This window comes from Lycium barbarum, chromosome 3, assembly GCF_019175385.1.
Source record: "Lycium barbarum isolate Lr01 chromosome 3, ASM1917538v2, whole genome shotgun sequence".
Taxonomy (NCBI): Eukaryota; Viridiplantae; Streptophyta; class Magnoliopsida; order Solanales; family Solanaceae; genus Lycium; species Lycium barbarum.
In genome coordinates, this window is record NC_083339.1 from 11,118,002 (window position 1) to 11,140,887 (window position 22,886).

The following is a 22,886-nucleotide window of genomic DNA, read 5'->3' on the forward strand; positions in this document are numbered from 1 at the left end:
AATATCCACTGAAATTGTTAAATTATGAACCCTTAAACAAGATGATGGATTCAATTTTTTGGAACCCGAGTCATGAACCCATAAAATTAAAATCCCGAATCCCCCTCTGATGATTCATATAACCAACTTCAACTTGCTTGGGATTGACGCATAGTTGTCGTCACTGTTGTTATTAGTCAAATTGAAAGTTGGTACCAAACTAACCAGATGATGATTAAGTGATAAGGAAACCTGAACAGTTTTAAAGTTAGACAATTTGGTCAACTCGAATCATCCATGACCAAACAAAAGAGCAAGAGAAAATAAGGATGGAGTTTGAAATGGTGAACAAAACAAGTATAGTCAACTTTTAATTTCCAACAACAACCTATTGCTTGTATGAGAAACCAAACTTATGGATATGAGGAATAAAAACAATTCCACCAGATTTTCAACTTCAACTTTTGCACTTTTGGTCACTTTGATGTCTTTTAGCATTATGCCATTTATTCTGATTCCACATACATTACTTTAACTTGTTTCTCACTTAAAACTGTTCAGGACAAAGTGCCAAACTTGCATAGTTTTTATTTTAGTTTTTACGAATTGTAGAGACAAAGGGTTGAATTTCAATGGATCATAGAGACATAGTTGAAACTAAATAATAAGTATGAAATAAAATAAAGGAATTGTGACCAACGGGTCGTATCTATTGAGGTAAAGTTTGTGAGATGGAACTCCAAAATGTATACAAGGAGAACCATCTGTTACAAAACTCACCATGTATCCTAATAACATTTGAATGTAAAAAGAGGCAAGGTATAATCTCGGGAGCAAGAAACCTCAGCCTCACACTATTTTTTATCGAGCAGCCTAAACTGTATACTATAAACACTACTTCTAAAATCGGCTAAACAAGGTGTTAACATCAAAATTAGCTCGATTTTTTCTATGTACTTTTCTTTTTGTCAGAGGGTAAACATTCAAAATTCCTCAGTCTAGTTTGATTTACATCGATGATTTCCATATCCTTCCTTCGAAGGATAAAATGATAATTGAAACATCATCATGGTACTTCCTACGATCTCCTTGAGGTATATCGAGCAGCTCATGAAAATTCAAGCCTGCAAAATCCAAAACCGGAAGTTGTTTAGAACAATTGCAATGAGAAATTAGTAGTACTTAGCAAATCTCACTGGCAAAGATTTTGAGCGTTTCTGTTTACCAGCTTTCTTAGCAGCTCTGAACAACACTTCTTCGACGAGATGTTGAGCAGGATCTCCCTCGGGGAATATAGACATAAAGGTCTCAACTTCTGAGACTGCTTCTTCATTCGTGAAGTATTGGTAAAGCCCATCGGACGATAAGATCAAAAATTTGTCTCTTGAGCCGAGTGTGTGGTGGTAAAGTGACGGTAAACAGTTGATGTAAGGTGAATTTCCAATGTAGTCAATTCTGAACATCTCTAGAAGTGCATTATTCCATTTGGGCTGAAAAATCACACAAGTGGAAAGGACATCAATACACAAGGCTAATAAAGCAATAGGCAGCATGTTCAGGTGACATACAAGCTAACTGGTAAGAATGCTTCAAAGATTTCAATGTTCGAATAATACTGGTGCGAGTCATATGCAATCAGACCTCTCGATAACAGTCATCCTCTATAACAATATTTCACTATAACAACCATGTTTTCCGTGGAATGGATCTTTCCTGTTATGTTATACTATATGTTTTCTATAATAGCATTTTGCTTAGCAGCCAAAAAGTATTGGGACAAACGATGCTGTTATAAAGAGGTTTGACTGTATAAAGATATGTTCTTCATTTGACATGCTTGGTAAGCTTATGGCTCCATATTTCATTCGTTTACAAATAGAGTTCAGAATTTTAAAAAATGTTGGACATGCCAGACATCAATATGATCAAATGATACAAATGAGTTTAAAATCATTCTTAATACCTGTTTGAGATATCCTGCCCCGAAAGCTCGAGTAACCTTCAAGGAACCTTTCACTCTATCTTTTTTAATCGCGGAAGCATCATCCGGATGCTCACTTCTAATCCTAACAACTTCCTGCAATCAATCAATTCACAAGATAAGCACAACATCAACAAACGAAAACAGGCAAAATACAAAATGCTTTCTGCAATTGCTTATGTAAATGAGATATGATCTGTTACCTCTTTGATAGATGTGCTATGATCCATGGTAAGTTGAGAAGGTACTAGATTATGTTTGCGATCCGATTCAGCTCTATAGAGTGCATCAATGCTATTAACACTCTGCTCATTTATCCTTCTAAACTTGTTTATTGAATGATCAGATTCAGGATTTTGGGCTAAAACAGCTCTACTATCTCCAACATTCAACAAATATACATCTTGATCCTTAAGCAACATTACTAAAACACAAGATCCCATTAAGGCCAATTCAGGATTCTCCTTCACCATCATATCAGCAATGTCCAAATACGACGCCTCGGTTTTCCTTAACCCTTCAGATAAAGCCTTCAAAACATCAGAATGGTCAACACCAAAAATCCCATCAGATTCTTGATTATTTTGAACAAAATGTTCCACCTTAAAACCCGAGTTTCTCAATGGAAGAGTACTCTCGTTGCTCGTCGAATTCTTGGGGGCTTCTGACTTATCATTCCATAACAATCCTTTGAGTTCTTTATAGACATTTGAATAAAGATTGTTCAATAAAAAATCAGTAGCATCAGGACCATTAAACCCATCATAAATACCAACAAAAACCCATCCATGTTCCTCAGAAATCACTACATGTACTCTATCTTCCCCTGCTTTTCCTTGTGCCCATTGCACATTTTGGCCTCTAAATGATTCACTTCCCTCATCATCATCAACCAAACTATTTTGACTACTCAAAATATTTTCAACATTACTATTACTCCTTATAACATTAACAACTTCATTATTATTACTTTTCTCAGCCAACTTCACTTCTTTAAGCCCCTTAAAAGAACTTGACAACACTTTCTTTAAACTTCTCATCAAACCCCATTTCTTGTATTTTGGCTTATACCTTTGTATATGATGATCATGTAACTGATTCTCCAACGGGCCCGAAGTGAAGCTCCTTTCAATAGGGCCCGACATGAATCCCCTCTCCATAGGGCCCAAACCAAGGCCCGTGTTTGATACACGGGCCGGGATCGGGCCTGAATGTATGGACCCCCCACCACATGATCCCCTTGGGATTGGCTGAAGTGGGATAGAACTAAAAAACTGAGAACTCTCAAAAGCTGATGCTTTATCATTATTATAACAACCCGAAAAGTCAACGATTGACGTTGACAAAGGGGTAGTAAAGGTATTAGCTGATATAGATGCACCTGATATTGTACGAAAAGCTGTTGTACTTGTACTTGAAATAGTTGTGGTAGTTGATAAAGATGATGATGAATTATCATCTGAAAACGGGTGGGCTTTCGGGTCGGGTCGGATATAACAGAAAGAATGACCCAAACCTTCATCAAGTGGATCATTTATATTGTTCATAGCAATATCATAATTATGTCTTTTTGATATTTCTCCAACATCACCAGCAAAACAAAGATTCAATTTTCTAACTCCATTACCCATTTTGAGAAATATTTTCTAGTAAAATCAACAAAAAAAAAAAATGAAAAAACAGAGATTTTTTTTTACTTGTTCATGAAAGATTCATATATGATCTTGAAAGAATCTAAAGATTGAATTTTTATGAAGAAATGTTTTTTCACTCCAGTACTAATTTTGAGAAAAACCAAGAAATATTTTCTAGTAAAATCAACAAAAAAAAATATATATATGAAGAAACAGAGATTTTTTTACTTGTTCATGAAAGATTCATATATGATCTTGAAAGAAGCTAAAGATAGAATTTTTATTGAGAAATATTTTTTGAAAGTGAATAAACATGGGAGAAAAAGAAGAAGAATAATAGAGAAGGATGAATATTTTTTGAAAGTTCAATGGAGGTGTTATGGTGTGAGGATTTAAATGGAGAAGAAAAAGATGTAGAGGAAAGAGAAAGAGTTGACTTTTGACAGCCCAAAAGTAAGAATATTATTTTAATTGAATTTGTTGTTTTTTTTATTTGGATACTTGTTTGGGTGGGCAGTTCACTAATTAATTTTTAAAATATTTATTCTTTGTTTTACTTTGGGTGGGGCGTTGACATTGAATAGTATAACGTTTTGTTTGATTCTTTCATGTTTTTCTTTTCGGCGGTGGGTGAGAACTGAGAAGTCAGGAGGTTTTTTTATTTAAAGGAATATTAGCACTTTTAGTCCCTCAAATAGTAATATACTCAGAGTTTGGTCCTTATAATTTATAATCAAACACATTTAACCTTTAATTACCCCCTCCGTCCATTTTTACTTATTATGTATTGACTTGACACGCTTATATTAAGGAGACAAAAAATAGTTTGACAATTTTACTGTATCACTCATTTGAATATAATAATGCAATGTTTTGGGAAATGCATTGATAAGTGATTATAATATATAATAAGGGTAAATTAGGAACTAAGTGTTAAATTCTGTCTTGATTTTTTAAACTGGATAAATATAGTGGACACGTAAAAGTAGATGCAGGGAGTACTTGATATGTACGTTTTAATCCATCTAATCTCCACAAAATTACTCAAGTTTTAAGTGCAAAATCATTGATTGTGGAGGTGCTAATGTTAAATTGTACTAGTTCGTCATAAATAACAACATATTCATTGTAATTCCATAAGTGGGGTCTGAGAAGGATAGTGTATACGAGACCTTACCTTACTTTTGTACTACTCCATCATATTTGAGGATAATATAGTTTCAAAATAGTCACACATTTCTTAAATATACTTCATCCGTCTACTTTTACTTGTCCACTATATTAAAAATAGATATTTACTTTAAAAAATCAAGACATAATTTATCACTTTTTTCCTATTTTACCCTTATTATTAACTGTAGTCATGTCCCAATGCATTTTCCAAGACATTAAATTTATTACATTCAAAGGTAGATATGGTAAACTTTTCATTCTATTTTTGACTCCTTAATAGGCGTGTCAAGTTAATAAGTGACAAGTAAAAATAAACAGAGGAAGTACGTTTTAGTTAATTAAAGGTTAAATAGACTTGAAGAAACTATTTTATGGACTAAACTCAAAATATCAATAGTTAAGGGATCAAAGAAATTAAAAGCTAAAGCGTGTTGTTTTTGAATAAATTAATTTAGTCCTCTGATGTCGAAAAGTCAAATGGTGCAACTTGAGGAATTTGAGAATATTGAATGGGGTCAAAGTAAAATTAGAATTATTTTTCCTCCGTCATAATTAATGTAGCATCATTTAACTAATCACAATTTTTTTTAAGTAAATCTTAAATATTTGTGTGATCATAAATTATTTTATTAAATAAAAATTTAAACTAAATTACTTTTATATATAATAACTTAATATTCTTTTTAAACAGATTAAATGAAATATGCTATAAATTGAGACAAAAATATACCAAGAGAAAAAGAGAAGAAGAGTCGCATGATAACTAAGATGATAATTGTGTCAAGAAAGAAAAAGATAAATTTGGGTGCCATGTAGATATGAATCCAGCTGGCTAAGTGCTTGGCATGACCAATCATAGCTTATATATTGCTTCTCCTCTTGATGGTTTCATTTTAATCTATTTTTATATAATAATATTTTAGTGAATTTTAAATTTAAGAAATTAATTTGACTTCTAAGTTAGGAAGGAATTAAACAACTTTAACCTTTTTCTTGTTTTACTTAAATTTTGTCTTTCTTTGACATCTCCAACACTCAACATCTTCGGACTTTAGCATTAATCACATTATTATCTATAACACATAAAAATGGGGGGGAAAAAGAAGAAGGTGTTATTATTTGGATACTTGTAATTCAATTCCAACCTCTTCTATGAAAAAGGCAAGGAGACTTCAAACTGATTAGAGGAAATTAAATGAATAAATGACTTGAAATCTGAATTCAACAACCGTTTTAAATGCTATTTACTTTAACAATCATTTTCATTATGAATTTTTAATGGAAAAGCAAATTATTAACAAGCTTGCCTTATGGTCAACTGCATCCCTAACAAGACACAACAAAAAAGACATAATTGCAGCTGTCAATTGTCATCTTAATCTCTAAGCATTCACTGTTTTGTTATCTACAATTATTATCATCCTATCTCTAGGAAGAAAAGTGGAAAAAAAGGAAATTATAATAAGTCAAGTTCAACAAATTAATTAAAGCAACATCCACCACCAAGAAAAATGAACATTAAAATCAGTCTTATTCTAATCTGATTTTCAAGTCACTTTTGTTTGTCTTTTTGCTTGGTAAGCAAGATTTATTTTTACACTTTAGACTTCTTAGTCTGCTTGTATCTTCTTCCCTTCCCTGGGAAAATTTGCAAATAGTCAAAAATGGGTTATACAGTCAAGTTCCGACCCAACTTTAGCGGAATATTGAATTAAGTGGCTAATCCATTTTAGACCTGTTTGGCCAAGCAGTTTTGAGGCCAAAGCATTTTTGTTGGGAAAAAAATATTTTCTTTTTGAAAATTTAAAGTGTTTGGCCGATAAGTAAAAGTGCTTTTAAGTCCAGTTTTTTTGTTGCTAGGGAGAACCTAAAAACTTCTGCTTCTTGAAAAAAGCAAAAGCAACAAAAAATTTTTAAAGACAAAAATATTTCTACCGTAAATACATATTTATCAAGTATGTCACTCATAAATTGATTAATTTCTAATTATACATACATATTTACGTATTGCAACTCATTGTGGTTGTTAATGAGATCTCAATCATACATTTAAATGTTTCGAATAAACTTACAGTCAGTTAACATCCTTGTTACAATTATCGATTTATTTTCATACATTTTGAATTTACGCTGCAGATATAATTCATTTCTTGTCCAAAACAAAGAAGTTTATTTTTCTTTTGATCTTCAAGCAGCCTTATTACTCTTTTCGTACTTAAAAGAATGACAATGTTATTTTGGTTGTTGTTTTTAGCACATTTAAATCATCATGTTGGTATTATACCAATATTTAATATTTTCTTTGATTTACCTATCTATTATATTGATCGAAAAATTTAATATCTATTTTTAATTTTAATTAAATAAAAGTAAAAGCTTAATTAAAGTCTTTCATAATAGATATTTAATTATAAAGATTAGCCAAGCACAATTTTTCATCAAAAGTACTCAAAAGCCCTTTTCAAATGAATTATCTAAACAAAAATGCTTGCCACCAAAAAAACTTTTTTAAAAAACATTTTAAAAAAACAATTCTGAAAAAATCATTTTTAGGCACTTGGTAAAACAGGCTCATCCTTCTTTTGAAGGGAAATTCGCACGATTGGTCCTATTTTGGGGTGGTCTTTAATTTTTGCCCATTAAACTGGAAATCTTTAATTTTTGTCCTTCGCCTGAAAAAGTGGTTGAAAATAGCCGAGGTTCTGAGTTCAAACCCCAACTCAGTAAAAGAAAAAAAAAATCTCAAGGCAAAGGATTCGCAAATGTTATGTCATGCTTTAAGGTAGGGGTGTACAAAGGAAACCGACAAACCGATAATCTGAATCAAACCGAGAAAAAAATCCAACTAGTGGTTTGGTTTTAGAAAGTAAAACCCGACCATCATTGGTTTGGTTTGGTTTTAACTAAAAAAAGTCAAACCGAACCAAACCAACCCGACATTACATATATAAAATTTCAAAAATATTTTATAAACAAAAATGTTTATTTATTATATAATTTATAAATATTTCTTAAACTTTTTCATAGTTTTTTGTCTTTTCATATATTATTTCAAGTTTGGATTTAGAATTCTGAATAGTCCAATAAGATTTATAGCCCATAGATGTTAGTAACTAAAAAACAAATCAAATTCATACTAATGTTAAAATAAAAATACTAGGAATGACAAAAAAACTAATACTAACAAAAGAAATCAATTCTAAAATAGTGCAAATGCATAAGTATAACTTTATGTTATTTATTTCTTTAATATCTAGTCATGTAATTAATACTTATTAGCCTTACTTATTTTAGCATGACTTAGTACTTTTAGATTATGATCATTTTCTATATGCCTTATAAATAAGCCGTATTTATTATAGCATGACTTAGTACTTTTAGATTATGATCATTTTATTTTATGCAATTTTCTCGTTACTTTTTTGTTGTTGAATATTTTAGTACAATGTCATCTCTCGTCTCACATTTTGTGTTATTTTCTTAAATAATATTTTAATTAGATAGTCGTATCTTACTAGGACTAAAGAAGTATTTGAAGTACAAGTGATATGTTTTGTATGAAGACTCTGCCCAAAAAAAATCCAAAAAACCCGAGCAACCGAGAAAATTCGAGGTCGAAAAACTCGACTTTTGTTGGTTTGGTTTGGTTTATAGATTTAAAAACCCGATGCAATTGGTTTGCTTTGGTATTTAAAAAACCCGAATCAATCCGATCTATGTACACCCCTACTTTAAGGCATAACTTAGGCAAAGATTATGCTTTATAAGGCAGAACTTAGTTATGTCTTAAGACATAGCTTTTGTAGTTCTAAATTATGCCTTAAAACTACACAAGTTATGCCCTAGCCTTAAGGCATAACTAAGTTTTGACCACATTTTTAAGAGAAGGGCAAAATTAAAGACCAGCAATTTGATAAAATCCAGCGCCTTTGAAGGCCAATACGCGCAAAAAAATATCTTTTGAATTGGCGTTCAAATTTCTAGCCCAACTCAATCTTAAGCGAACCATTTTTAGCGTGGATTGCCCTTCAAAGGCATTGGTCTTTATTTTTTGCCCCTCAAATTGTTGGTCTTTAATTTTTTCCCTTCGCCTAAAAATCCATGGGTTCTGAAATTGAACCCCCGCTCAATAAAAAATTAAAAATAAATTTGCAAGACAGAGTTTTAGATTCAAACTCTACCTTAATGCCTGAAGGCAAATTCTACCTTCAAGGTAGAATTTTGCAGGCAAATTCTGCCTTGTGATTTTTTAAAAAAAAAATTAATTGAGCGAAAATTTGAATCCTAAACCCATAAGTTTTTAAACGGAGGGCAAAAATAAAAGATCAGAAATTTGAGAGGCAAAAATTAAAGACCAATGTCTTTGAAGGGAATTCGTGCAAATTGCTCCATATGACAATTAGTGGGCTATCACTTTTGAAAAAAAAATCTTTTTGAACTTGTCAATGGTCACAATTTTGTCGTTTCTATGGTGACAAGATTTTTCATGTAATTTCTTGAGTAACATCCAGCATAAACATCCATCTTTTCACCATCTAAAAGAGACAAGAAAAAAATAGGGAAAACATAATTGCCCCCAAAATATAAAATATTTATCCGCGCATGTCCCCTCCCAAACTATGTTCACTTCTATCCCCATCAGCTGAAAATATTTAGCCGGCATACCCCTCGGCCAAACCCCTTCCTTTGCGTGATACCATCGCGGTATATTTATATATCACGATGGTATCATGGAGGACTAAGAGAAGGAATGAAACAGTCCTTCATGATACCATCTCAGTATATTTATATACCACGATGAAATCATGGTCCTGAGGAGTGTCTCATTGAAGGACTGAAGCAGTCCTTCATGATACCATCACGGTATATGTATATAAGATGATGGTATCATAGAGTTTTTTTTTCAAGAAAAAGTGTGTCATTTTTAATAAATGAGCATGATCATTCATAATACCGTCTCGATATATTTATATACCATGATGGTATCATGGAGGACTAAGAGAAGGGCTGAAGCATCTTCCATGATACTATCTCAGTATATTTATATACGATGATGGTATCATAACTGGGGGCATCTCGGATAAATATTTTTTATTTTTTATGGAGGCATGAAAATAATAGGGGTATGGGCAGGTAGTTTTTTTTATTTGAGGGGGCATCTGTGAATATTCGAGATTGACACAAAATATTATTATTTTACCGTCATCATCATCCATTAAGAAAAAAATATTAGACTTCCGTCTAAAATACTGAATAAATTCTAATAGAAAATTAGCTTTTTTATGAATAATCTAAGAATTTATAAGAAAAATAATTAAAGAAAATGATCAAAAAATTCAAACTAATACAACTATTTGGTTCAATCACATTTATATTTCTAATAATCACTAGAGGGGCATGGCCCGTGCTCATTACATTGAAGTAGTGGATGCGTGAGATACCCAAACTATAAGCATTTGCAGCTATATTGATGTAAAAGAAAGTTGAATAAGTACTTAAACTGGAGAACGCCCACACAGATCGTATAGGCATTTTACATATCCAAAACAAAATAACACCAATAATGCATAAACTCAGATAAACCAAGAATTGAACTACTGCAGGCTATCTTTGTTTCTCCTCCATCTTGAAATCTTTATAGCCCGTGTTTGTAATTGTCAAACTCCATTGTCCAAGGTCTCCAAATCTGCACAACCAGAATCACAATATAACATATACAAATAGGTAATGCATCTAGAAGGAAAAATTTGATTTTCAAGTCCAAAATCTAAATAAAGTGATATCAACTACCACAAGAATTTGATCTACCAAATATGTCTCTGTTAGCTTGGAAGAGAGATCTTATGTGATGGTCGATATATGGCATAGTATAAAAAGGTGCGTACTATTTGGCACTGGAGAAAAAAAAACATCACTAAAACAATTGTTCTTGAAATGAAAAATGGAAATGCATTTGCAATAGCTAGAGTGCGTACCTCATCACATTAATAGTGTAGCATGACATTTGCCTCGAGCCTGCACGAAATCAGGATCTTCAATCCTAGCCCGGATAAAAATACCTTCTAGCCGTAATCATTTGAAATGCATAATGTTCTCAATCTGCAGGTTGTGCACACACTAGGGGTGGCAAATGGGCCGTTTGGGCTGATCAAGATGGGCTGAATCCCTAGATGGGCTAATGCCCAACCCTGCCCAAAGTGCATTTGGGCCAGGATGGGCTAAACAATGGGCCGTAACCCAACCCGCCCAACTTGACTCAATTCCTTTACAATATTCTCAACTTTTAAGCAAATAAAAAATTTATAATTTTTTAAAAAAGAAATTATAAATTTATTTTTTCAAGCTATACTATATCAAGCTACAGTTAGCTTTTTTGCACAAAAAACCAAAACCATCAACAAATATCTACCCATTTTCAAAAGGAAACGATTTTTTTTTTGCAACCTAAAGAAAGGAACTGTTATCATGACAAAAACTAATCACATCAACGATATCTACGTATGAGTTATCATATCCCCTAAAATTGACTTGAATGAGAGTACTAGAGTTTGACTTACTGTTCTATATCTGAAGCTCCTTAAAACTGCCTTCATGGATCAAAATTTATTCTCTTGCTCATGCTTTTCTAAATAAACGGTGTTTTGAAAAAAAATCAAATTTAAACACTTTTTGGATATAAAAAAAACTCAAACGTATGCTTTTTACTCAAAATTATAAAGATATTCACTGTAAATATTTCCTCAAAAGTTATCCCAGTACATAAATTATATTCAAAATTATTTCGAAAAATAAATCAAAAGAAAATTATATGTTAATTGACGTAATGAATAGTGATTTTGTCAAATTTCTCTCTTTTACCCCTTTGCCTTATTTATATATTTTTATGGTTGTCTTGTACATAACTAAGAGTGGCAAACGTGTGTCGGTATGGGTGGGTCGAAAAATAGGTTAAACAAAAACGGATAAGCATAGACCCTAAGGAAAAAACAATTAAAAACAAAAAATTCTAGTAAAAAATTTAAAATAAGGAAATTTAAAAAAAAACAAAAAAAAAAAAATCTAAAAAATAAACATTTTTAAAAGTAAAAATAATTACAAAAATAAATCTAAATAATAATTAAAAAATAAATTAATCATGTTTTGTAGCTTTTATACATATGAATGGAGAACAATTGATGGGTCAGTTTAGGCTCATTTGATGGGCCAATTTGAATTGATGATTAGTGATGGGTCAACTTGGGCTAACCCAAATCAGCCCATCTTCAAAATCATTCTAGCCCAAACCCATTAAAGCTTGGGTGGGTTGGACGGGTCAAATGGGTTTGCGCTAGTTTTGCCACCCCTAGCACACACATAGCAAGAGGTTGAAATTAAAACAAAGGATTAGTTCCATCTTACCAATCCAACAGAAGGAGCGTGATGTGACAAAGACGGGGCTTGAATCACTGATCTAATAGAAGACATGCCCGAACACCCACTCACATGCACATAGGCGGACCTAAGATTTTAGCATGGAGGGGGCACCAATGACCAATAGAAAGATTACTTACCAATTCGCACAAAGATAATTCTGAGATCAACAGGTGTTTAGGCAGCCCGGTGCACAAACCATCTCGGGTTAGGAGGGTCGGGGAATGGCCGCACCCTAAGGGGTGTGTTGTAGACAGGGGGCGGATCTAGGGCCCGCCGAGGGTGTTCACCCGAACACCATCGACAAAAAATTACACCGTATATATAAGGTATTTTTTCATTTTTTATGTACATATATAAATTTTGAACACCCTAAAAACAAGAAAAGAGGTTGGTTCAGTGGTCTAGGGTATTTAAAATTTACCTTGAGGTTTCAAGTTCAAAGCCCAGTCACCACTTTTTTATTTTTCGAACCCCCTAGACAGCTACCCTAATGCAAGCATTAGTGGCTACTTCCCCGTTTCGAGAGGATAAATGACCAATAAGTTTCTCCCAAATCTATTTAGAAAATAAAAGAAGCCTAATTTTTAATGACTTTAATTGAACTTGTTATATAATTATGAATACTTGATACTTTGTTAATTAAAAAAATCCTAAATTCAAAAATGTGATAAGATTTTAGGGCTTAGTAATAAGATAATTATTATTAAGTCAAACTTAATAAAGTAATGTCTTCCTCATCCATAGTAATAATACTATTACATAGTTATATAATAAATAATTTATTGTTGTAATACATTATAAAAATCTATATCAATCTTTAAAAATAAAAATGGAAAGAACTTTACTTTTAGAGAAGTCCGATTACTGGCTTGAATTCGGTCGTAGAAACATTATCGACAGTGGGTATAGAATGTAAAGTGAACTCCTGATTTGTGAGATTGAAAGAATGGAAGAGAGAAAGAAGGGTTTAGAATGGAGAAAGGATTTCTAATTCTCTTCTATTAACGTTGGGGAGAAAATTTGCTTTTGGGGCTTTTTGTGGGGAGGATTTAATCAGAAAGAGGTGTGGGACACAAGATTTTAAAGAAAAGCAAAAAAGAAAAGTATTGGGCTTATTGTAATTGTAAAGAGGCCGTCAAGCTTCACAAAAATAAAAGTAATAAAATGATGAGGCAACCTAGGTTCGATCTCAGATCGTGCTCAAGCACAGGGGCACAACGACCAATTGTACCAATCCGGTAAATAAATCTTGGGGGTCCTTTTAAATATATATACTCTTCTCAACATAAATATACAAAGTTTTTCTCGAGATTTACGGTGGCACGTGACTCCCCTTCCTATGGGGTAGGTCCGCCTCTGCACATGCATACACCAACTTATGGGAGAACATAGTATTTTTACAAATGGAGCCAAAGTAATATAGCGGAATCATTTACATCAAAGCTTAAAATGTCTACTTGCAAGAGAATTAAGAAATAAAAGCAGAACATGCAACAAAGAGTAAATTTTAAATGATTTAACTCTACCTAAGACTGCTTTTTCTGAATGAAGATCTAATAGCAAAAATTCTCATAGCCTTTTCTGTGATTAGGAACCAGCAAAGCAGCTCGACCAAGACATCATGACACTACAAGCAATTGCAGGATCTCCTCTCGAAAAGCTTGTCTCACTCAAATGGAAAATGAGAATGATAGTTTCAAACATCGATTTTAATTCTCTAACTTATTTACTCAGCTTTGGACATTGAAGAGGAGATAAAAGGACATTGACTTGCTACCATGCTCACTACAGGCCGTGGCGGTTCCAGGATTTTCATTCAGGGTATTCGGAAAAAAGAAGAAGCTAAATATACATTGTAATTTTTTGCCGAGGGTGTTCAAAAGTTAATATATGCACATAAACACAAAAAATTTACCCTATATATACAATGTAATTTTTTGTCGAGGGTGTTCGGGCGAACACCCTGGCCCCCAAGTAGATCCGCACTACAGGGTGCCTCAATTGAACAACTAAGATTTTTCCACCAAACATGTTTATCTAAACTTCATTCTTTAGAGAATTCTTCTCAATGTATAGTTGAGCTAACAAATAAGTGGATAAGAAAGGGCTAGTGTGTGTAAACAAAGAATGAGCATCCTGACAGGCTAAGAACAGTAAATAGGATTGGCAAGCTAAGAACATAACTGGGCATATTGTTGAACAGGAAAAGGAGAGTTCGTAAGATAATTCTAAAAATAAAACCAAACAATTTTTTCAGCAGAAAAACCAGCAAAACTACAAAACAATCGAGGGAAACTGAACGAAAAGGTTTCTTAAAAGATGGTTGTCCCTATCCTATTCTCCTTTCAACCGTTGTTTTTTCTTTCTACTTCTGTTCCTACTACGATTTTAAATTATTTATACCATTTTACAGTATATTTATTATAGTGGGCTATATTCTGAATACGACATCAGTTGAGAGGCATCTATGCAGGCTTACACAAGTGAAACAATAACAAAAGGAAAAAATTGAGCACTCAAAATAACAGAGAAAACGATAATTATACCAGAAGCTTATACACATGACCTACAAAATAACTTACATAACAGAGACACTCACATACTCGAGTAGTAATGGCTACTGAGCAAATGAATATTCTTTTGAGCCTCACGCTGATCTTCCTCCTCCAACAATTCAGTGTTATCACCACTAAAGCTCCTACAAAAAAATTGGAAGAGAAAATAATATCAATATTAGCTATAACTCTAAAAAAATATTCAATTCTTTTAGGTATATTGTCCAATACGTTAGCAGCATCAAATTCTTCCCTCTTTTTCCCCAGATGGCAATTTAATGTGATTAGTGGTCAATGTTAATGCAGTCTGTCATCTAATCTGAAAATTTTCAAAACAAATACATTACTATACTATCCAAATCTTACACACTGAATTAAAAAGAAACATTTGAAATGACAAATAGAGCACAAATGCAAAATAATTTCACATGCAGGTATAGGTAGACATTGATCTCTTTAGAAGTAGAACCGAAGGTTTAAATGGTCAGCAAAAAAAGTTAAGAGGAAATTAAGTAAAACTTACCAGCAAAGAGACTCTGAATGCTCATATCTCATAATGTTACAAACCAGGTCATCTGAAATTCTTTATGCTAGGACCACAATTGGTTCACGAGTTCAGTTATATGTGAACGTCAACCAAGTGCTAAGTATGATAGCATGGAAGAAACCTCCCAAGTAAAGAAACTTTTAAGAAGAAATTAGAGGAAACCACATTCTCCATCACCCTTTGAGCAAAAGGAGGCAACGTCTTGTTCTTTTAGCTTTGAAAACCAGTCTACAAGAAGCAAAACCAAAGCAAATGAATAACTGATTTCTAGTCAGAGAATATAATCAATGATATTAACATATAAAAAAACTACTATCACTTGCAATAGACCATATCAAGGAAGTAGAAATACACCCTTTCACTTCTTTCTTCATTATCTTCAGTTCCTCTTTGCCTTCCTCTCACTCTTCAAATTTCCCCTCTGCAAATTCATTTTTTTTTTTTTTAATTTTCTAAATACTTTACAACACATTTTTTTTTTTTGGAAATAAATGATTTTATTTAAACCAAAGTAACAATTACAAAACCAAACAGGCCTGACCTCCTGTTTCTCAAGCAAGAAATGCAAAACACATCCTGACTCAACCCACAAGGAGTCTAGCTACGTCTATTACAATCTTGGACAAATTCAAAGAAACAAAACAGCTAATTCTACATCCACTAAGACCTGCTACTAGTCTATGCTATTACAATGGCAAGAATTAGAAGACTGCAGCAGTATCAGTCAGTTCATATCAGGGACATGTATTGTGTTGAGCAAGCCTCTTGCCATTTCTTCAACCTTTGGCCCCTGCTGTGGATAAATATAGCTATTTCCTTGCACACCTTGTCAGCTAGAAACCTCCCATTCTGGAATCTCAACTGGTTCCTCTCTCTCCACACAACAGCTACAAACATGACAAAAGTGCAGCTGATAATTGCTCCCAGTCCAGACTTCCTCTTTGCCCAGTTTGCTATCCATTTTGTCTCCTCTTGCCAGCTTCCAATGGTTCTATTAAACCCAAGACAATTGAGTAGCCTGTGCCATATAGCTTTGACAGTGCAGTACTCAAAAAATAGATGTTGAAATATTTCATCAGCACCATCACAGAACACACAAGTTGGAGGGACTTGTATACTAAATTTAAGCAATCTATCCACAGTTGCTAATCTTCCCCATAGTGCTAGCCGAACAATGAACCTATGCCTATGATGAGCATTAGGATGCATAGTTATACTCTTCCAGGGCATCTTAGGGAGGGGAGGGATCCATGCCACATACATCTTTTCATGGAGAATTTAGAATGATGGAGCACAGATGCAAGCCTACTTTGCAGATTACCTTGCAAGCTTGGTGTTTGCAATATGAATTGCCTAGCTTCCAAAATTTTCCTGATTACCCAGGTGGCATTACTTGGGATGGGGAAGTCTTCCACTGAGTTACTCTTCATATAGTAGATATGCATCCATCTAATCCATAAGCAATCCTTCTTCTCAGAGATAGCCCAAAGTTGCTTAAGAATTGCAGCTTTGTTCCATAGGCAAAGATTCACCACATTTTGTCCCCCTGCTGCCTTTGGTGAACAAGTTTTAGCCCATGAGACTAATGCTTTCTTGGTTATAGCCGCACCACCAGTCCATAGGAAGGACCTGCACAGCCCATCAATCATTTTCATAATTCTTTGGGCAAGATGAAGATCTGTGCCCAATAAGTTTGAACACCAAAAATAACATATTTAATCAGCTGCACCCTCCAAGCATAGGACAAGAGTTTGCTGACCAACAATTAATCCTAGCAGTGATCTTTTCTACCAAGGGCTCATTGAGAGATAGTCAATTTATTTGAAGAGAGTGGTACTCCCAGATACCTGAAGGGAAGAGAACTTTCAAGAAGCCCAAAGTAGACAAAATTTCCTGTTTGAGTGCATCTTTAACTCCAGACATATATATAGAACTTTTGGTCACATTGTTGGGAATAAAATAGACCCGCAAAATAATATTCACGGTATTAGTGATAAACGCGGAACACTCAGTTATGGTTAAATCAGCAAGAATAAAATGCAGCAATAATGACACCAAAATTTTACGTGGAAACCCTTCTGAATAAGGGAAAAACCACGGCCAAGAGGAGCAGCTGATATCACTATAGTAAGGAATTTTACACTGTGTAGTAACGAGTACAAATACTCCTAAGACCACTACACCCTCAAAAGAAATAACACTCTTTTGATTTTCCCACCTCACTACAATATCACTCACACTCTATTTTTCTTCACAGACTATTTTCTTACAGTCTATGGAATACCTCACTTTGCTCTCACTCAGATGTATTGTCTGAGATTTTGGTGTGTATAGCAAATGATCTTGGTGATGATACAAATGAACCATAAGCCGCCTATTTATAGGAATGAATTTCCTATGATGAGGTAAGCGCTTACATCACGACTATGATGAGCTAAGCGCTTACATCACGACTATGATGAGGTAAGCGCTTACATCACGACTATGATGAGGTAAGCGCTTACATCACGGCTATGTGAACAAAAGAATTGACTTGTTGGCCAATTCCACAATTGCTACCAATGTGATTTTGTCAAAGGAAGAAAAATCTTCCTTTCTTAAAATATGGGATAGAGGACTGGACCCCACAAATCTCCCCCTCCAGTCCCATTCACCTGAAGGAGGGTACACTGGCTTCTAATTTGAGTGCATACCGACAAGTTCTTTGCACGATTCGAACTTGTCTCTCGGTACCACCTTGGTCAGCATATCTGATAGTGCGACACACTTCTGCAACTTCGACTGCCATGGTATAGCTCCCCCCGAGCTTCCTCTTAGATACCTGAGTATCCACTTCATAGCTTCCCAATGCTCTTTCCCTGGATTTTTGAGAAATCTGCTAACAACACCGACTGCATGAGCAATATCTGGTCGAGTGCATACCATTGCATACATCTTGTTGGTACGAGTTTTTCGAGCATACAAACTTTCAAGATGCTTCCATAGGATCCGAGCATGTGTCTCCCCAGAAATATGGTTCAACACATTATCGTCAACCCACTGTCTAATAAAGCCGCAAACCTGCCGATGCACCAAATTCCACTCTTCATCTGATTTATTATCAGGCTTTTTATTGGCAAAGACAGGTTGATGAAAATTCTTGACATAGAGCAAATCTTCCATTTTGCCCTTCCAAATGACATAATTTACGCCACTCAAAGTAACCATTCTACTAGTGTTGGCTTCCATCATTTATCACAAATACAAATACTATTTTATTCGAATACCAAAGTAATTCTTTTCTGATGTGGAAGTTCAGACTGTGCTGCAACCACAGAGCATACTCAGACAGAACCTTGACTCTGATACCACTTGTTGGGAATAAAATAGACCCGCAAAATAATATTCACGGTATTAGTGATAAACGCGGAACACTCAGTTATGGTTAAATCAGCAAGAATAAAATGCAGCAATAATGACACCAAGATTTTACGTGGAAACCCTTCTGAATAAGGGAAAAACCACGGCCAAGAGGAGCAGCTGATATCACTATAGTAAGGAATTTTACACTGTGTAGTAACGAGTACAAATACTCCTAAGACCACTACACCCTCAAAAGAAATAACACTCTTTTGATTTTCCCACCTCACTACAATATCACTCACACTCTATTTTTCTTCACAGACTATTTTCTTACAGTCTATGGAATACCTCACTTTGCTCTCACTCAGATGTATTGTCTGAGATTTTGGTGTGTATAGCAAATGATCTTGGTGATGATACAAATGAACCATAAGCCGCCTATTTATAGGAATGAATTTCCTATGATGAGGTAAGCGCTTACATCACGACTATGATGAGCTAAGCGCTTACATCACGACTATGATGAGGTAAGCGCTTACATCACGACTATGATGAGGTAAGCGCTTACATCACGGCTATGTGAACAAAAGAATTGACTTGTTGGCCAATTCCACAATTGCTACCAATGTGATTTTGTCAAAGGAAGAAAAATCTTCCTTTCTTAAAATATGGGATAGAGGACTGGACCCCACACACATTTGCTTGTAAACCAGATACTGCAGAGAATCTTTGGAAAGCACCATGGAGGAGCTGTATTGAAGGAATATCTGCCTTGCAAAACATCAATAAGTCATCTGCAAAGCAGATGTGCATCACTCCTAGTCTTTTGCATCTAGGATGAAACGGGAAATTCTTGTTTTGTGCCACCATGCTTGTCAGGCCCCAAAACCCACCTTAGGCGTAACAAGCATCCGATGCTATGAACAACATCGGAAGCACCTTATAAAATCAATAAACGTCAAATCTTTTCGATGATCTTTAAACAGTTATATAAATACATTATAAATAGCTAACTAACTTATGATCACCATCAAATAATAAAATCAGCGGAAGTCTGTCATAAATGTATCATTATAAAATGTAGCAACACCCAAAGAGTCAAGAAATGACTTCAACAACTACCCACAGAAATAACGTCTATCTATGGAGCCTCTAAGATGATAAATAAAATATAATCTAACTTCGGGACGCAGCCTGAAAACTAAAATAGTAACTAAGATAGGATGGTGCCCCACGAACAAGCATGTGGGCTCACCAAATAGTCCAGAAAGTAGCAATCTCTCTTAATCCGCGCCCGTATCACGAACTTGCTCCTCAATGTTACCTAACACACCATAAAAAATAACAATGGTATGCTTGAGTACTGGGTACTCAGTGAGTGTCTCCGGGACAATAGTTAATATAACACAATAATATAATAAGGATCAATAAAACGGTGTCAATAAAAGCAGCTTAAATTCAGAGATAGAACAAATCACCAAACTTAGTAACACCATTAATGAAAACCGTTAAAGAAGAAATAAATCAATTTCAGCTAGTTATGTTGTTTATCACATTTAAGTCTTTCAATCATGAATTCAAGATCATCAACAAGCCACTCACAGGAAACCAAAGTATAACACATGCCGATATAGGCCCAAATCAACATAACGAAGGGACGACCATTTAAGGTTCCCTAAATCGCATAGAAGTACCACATCGGGGTTATCAACCTCAATGGATACCCTTCCTCCCTAATAGATAGGCTAGACACAAACAATATAAATCATGGCAAAATAGCCGAATCTCAATCCTAGCATAGGAGCCGAATCACTGAAATTATGGCATGGAAGCCGAATCACAAATCATATCATCATAGTCACAATAGTCATTAAGGATTATGTTCATCATTCTATTATAGGGGTACACCAAACCATTGCAGTTTTAGAAAACCGGGTTCACTTCTTTAAACAAGTTTCAAGTTCAATATAATCCATTACAGAGCATTCACATGAGATGTTCAAGCTTTTTAATTATCAAATTTAAACATCCCTTATGGGGTAATTCAAGTTCGAATACCACAGTTTTATATCTAAATTTTCAATCATCCTTTAGAGAGGAAAACAATCATGAATATGTATATATAATATAGTACAAATAAGGTTTCATGTGGGCTTGTCCCTCACGCTCACAAATCACAACCAAAGAGTTCATAAAAACCGTTCGAAAGAGTATGTTAAAAAAGATACATACCTCAAATCCCGCTAAAATGGTACCAATAGAATTTCAAAAGTTCAACAATCACTCTAAAATAGGTTAATAATGACAAAGTTCAGAACTTTAATCAAGGTTGAAGAGTTCCTACCCTTATCGCAAAATTAGGGTTTTTTGTGCCCAAAAACATGTTCTTGAATCCCCCATGAATCACCCATGGATTATAATTCTTTATAATACCTTACAATAGTCCCATACCTCTCAATAATCTCAGTAAGAATCGTAGAACATACTTTAAAGAAGTTTCCCAAAGTCTCCTTCAACTTCTCTTTTTTCGGTTTTCAAGAATCTATGGTTTGAAGGATGAACTAGTGTTAATTTGATGTTAGATTGATGTTGTAATGATGGGAATTGATCAATAACATACCTTATATGTTTTGGGAAAGCCTTAGAGTTTATTTCTCTCAAAAAGTCGTCCAAAATAAAATGGGGAAAAGTTAAAACAAAGTTTTAAATTTATAGGGTTCAGAACTAGCAAAACGGGGTCTCGCGCCACCCTTGTGTCGCAAGGCTAGGGAAAGGGACCTCCCCTGTGCCATCCTTGCATCACAAGTGTGGAGTACTAGGCCCAAAACCGGTCTGTAACACGAAAAATCGCGCCACTCTTGCACTGCCGACAGAGTTCAGTAAAATGGGCATAACTCCTAGCACAGAGCTCCTTTGGAGCTAGGAAACCTACCGTTGGAAAGGTATTTTAAAGATCTAAAACTTTCATGGGGAAGTTTTCCCAAATTTCGAATGGATTTCACGAAACTGGATTAGAAGTCAGACCTACTGAAATTTAGACAAGTTTGAGAACTCTTACGAACTTCACTATTTGGTTTTACTTCAAAATTACTACTTATCACCCAAATTCATCCCCAATGGATTCATACAGCTAAAATATCATCTTAATAACAGTTTTACACATCTACATCTAACCCAAATTTACGAAATGTTACAATGTTCAATTCCTTTTGTAAATATTCCATTGCTATAACAAAAAAATAGGGTGACATAGTGTCACCCTGCCTTATCCCTCTTTTTCCGGGGAATGGTTTTGTGAAGCCTACATTTAGAACTAAAGAGTATGACATAGAAGATATGTACTCCATCACCCATTTGATGAATCTAAAGGGAAATCCCAGGTCAGTTAACATACTCTCTAAGAAGCAACATTCAACGAAATCCTTACTTAAGTCAACCTTCGACACAAATCTAGGAGACAGTCCTTTCCTAGTATACCACTTAAACAATTCATGGATCAATAGGATGTTATCTATGATGCTTCTTCCCTCCACAAAATCTGATTGAGATGGACTCACAATAGAGTTTATCACACCCTTGATTATGTTAGTTAGGACTTTAGTGATGATTTTATAGATGGTTGTATAGCAGGCAATTGGCCTATGGTCCTTAACTACTGTAGGAGATAGGATTTTTGGCACAAGTGTGATTGCAGTGACTGTAAATGACTTAAGCAGCTTCCCAGATGAAAAGAATTCCTTAACAACTTTGAGAACATCCTGACTTACAATGTCCCATTGATTAGTAAAAAATTCTATCGAAAAGCTGTCACAACCTAATTTACAAGCCGTGAAGGCACTAACTTCCCCGAGCCAGTAAGTCATCCACAACCCTATTTAAAGCAGGTACATATGTATTAAGCGCAGAAATAAGCATACGAATTTAAGCCTTTATAGTCATGAACAAGTGAATAAGTAATATAACTCCCAAAACTTGGTGTCACTAGTACAAGAACTTCTAAGTTTCAATACAAGTCTAAAATAATACAAAATACACTGTCTGAATAGAAAAGGCAGAAAAAAAAATGGAAGAGAATCCAGTGCTACAGATCTGCGTGCAACTCTTCCCGACTCTCTGATACAGTCTGCACCTCGACCAGTTGAGCATCCTCAAAGGCCGTCTGCACGGATACTAGACCTGCACACAAAAGGTGCAGAAAGTGTAGCGTGAGTACAAAATCAAGTGGTCCTCAACATGCATCGTCGACCGACCCGATCCAGAAA

General features: G+C 34.5%; 1 protein-coding gene across 1 annotated transcript; it reads right to left on the reverse strand.

Annotated features, from left to right (window-relative positions):
• Nucleotides 1–630: 630 nt before the first annotated feature.
• On the reverse strand, nt 631–3,957 carry LOC132630327 (probable protein phosphatase 2C 23). The gene is made up of 4 exons (XM_060345914.1): nt 2,164–3,957; nt 1,943–2,056; nt 1,205–1,469; nt 631–1,103 (listed from the first exon to the last, which is right to left on the reverse strand). The coding sequence occupies exons 1-4, from the start codon at nt 3,589–3,591 to the stop codon at nt 988–990; spliced, it is 1,923 nt and encodes a 640-aa protein (XP_060201897.1). The 5' UTR covers nt 3,592–3,957; the 3' UTR covers nt 631–987.
• Between the last annotated feature and the right edge of the window lie 18,929 nt (nt 3,958–22,886).

Excerpts from the sequence above, each read along its gene's own strand:
- LOC132630327 (XM_060345914.1), bottom strand. The coding sequence starts at position 3,591 with ATGGGTAATGGAGTTAGAAAATTGAATCTTTGTTTTGCTGGTGATGTT. Across the intron at positions 2,057-2,163 it reads ATAGCACATCTATCAAAGAG|GAAGTTGTTAGGATTAGAAG; the intron begins GTAACAGATCAT and ends GATTGATTGCAG. Across the intron at positions 1,470-1,942 it reads GGGCAGGATATCTCAAACAG|CCCAAATGGAATAATGCACT; the intron begins GTATTAAGAATG and ends GTGATTTTTCAG.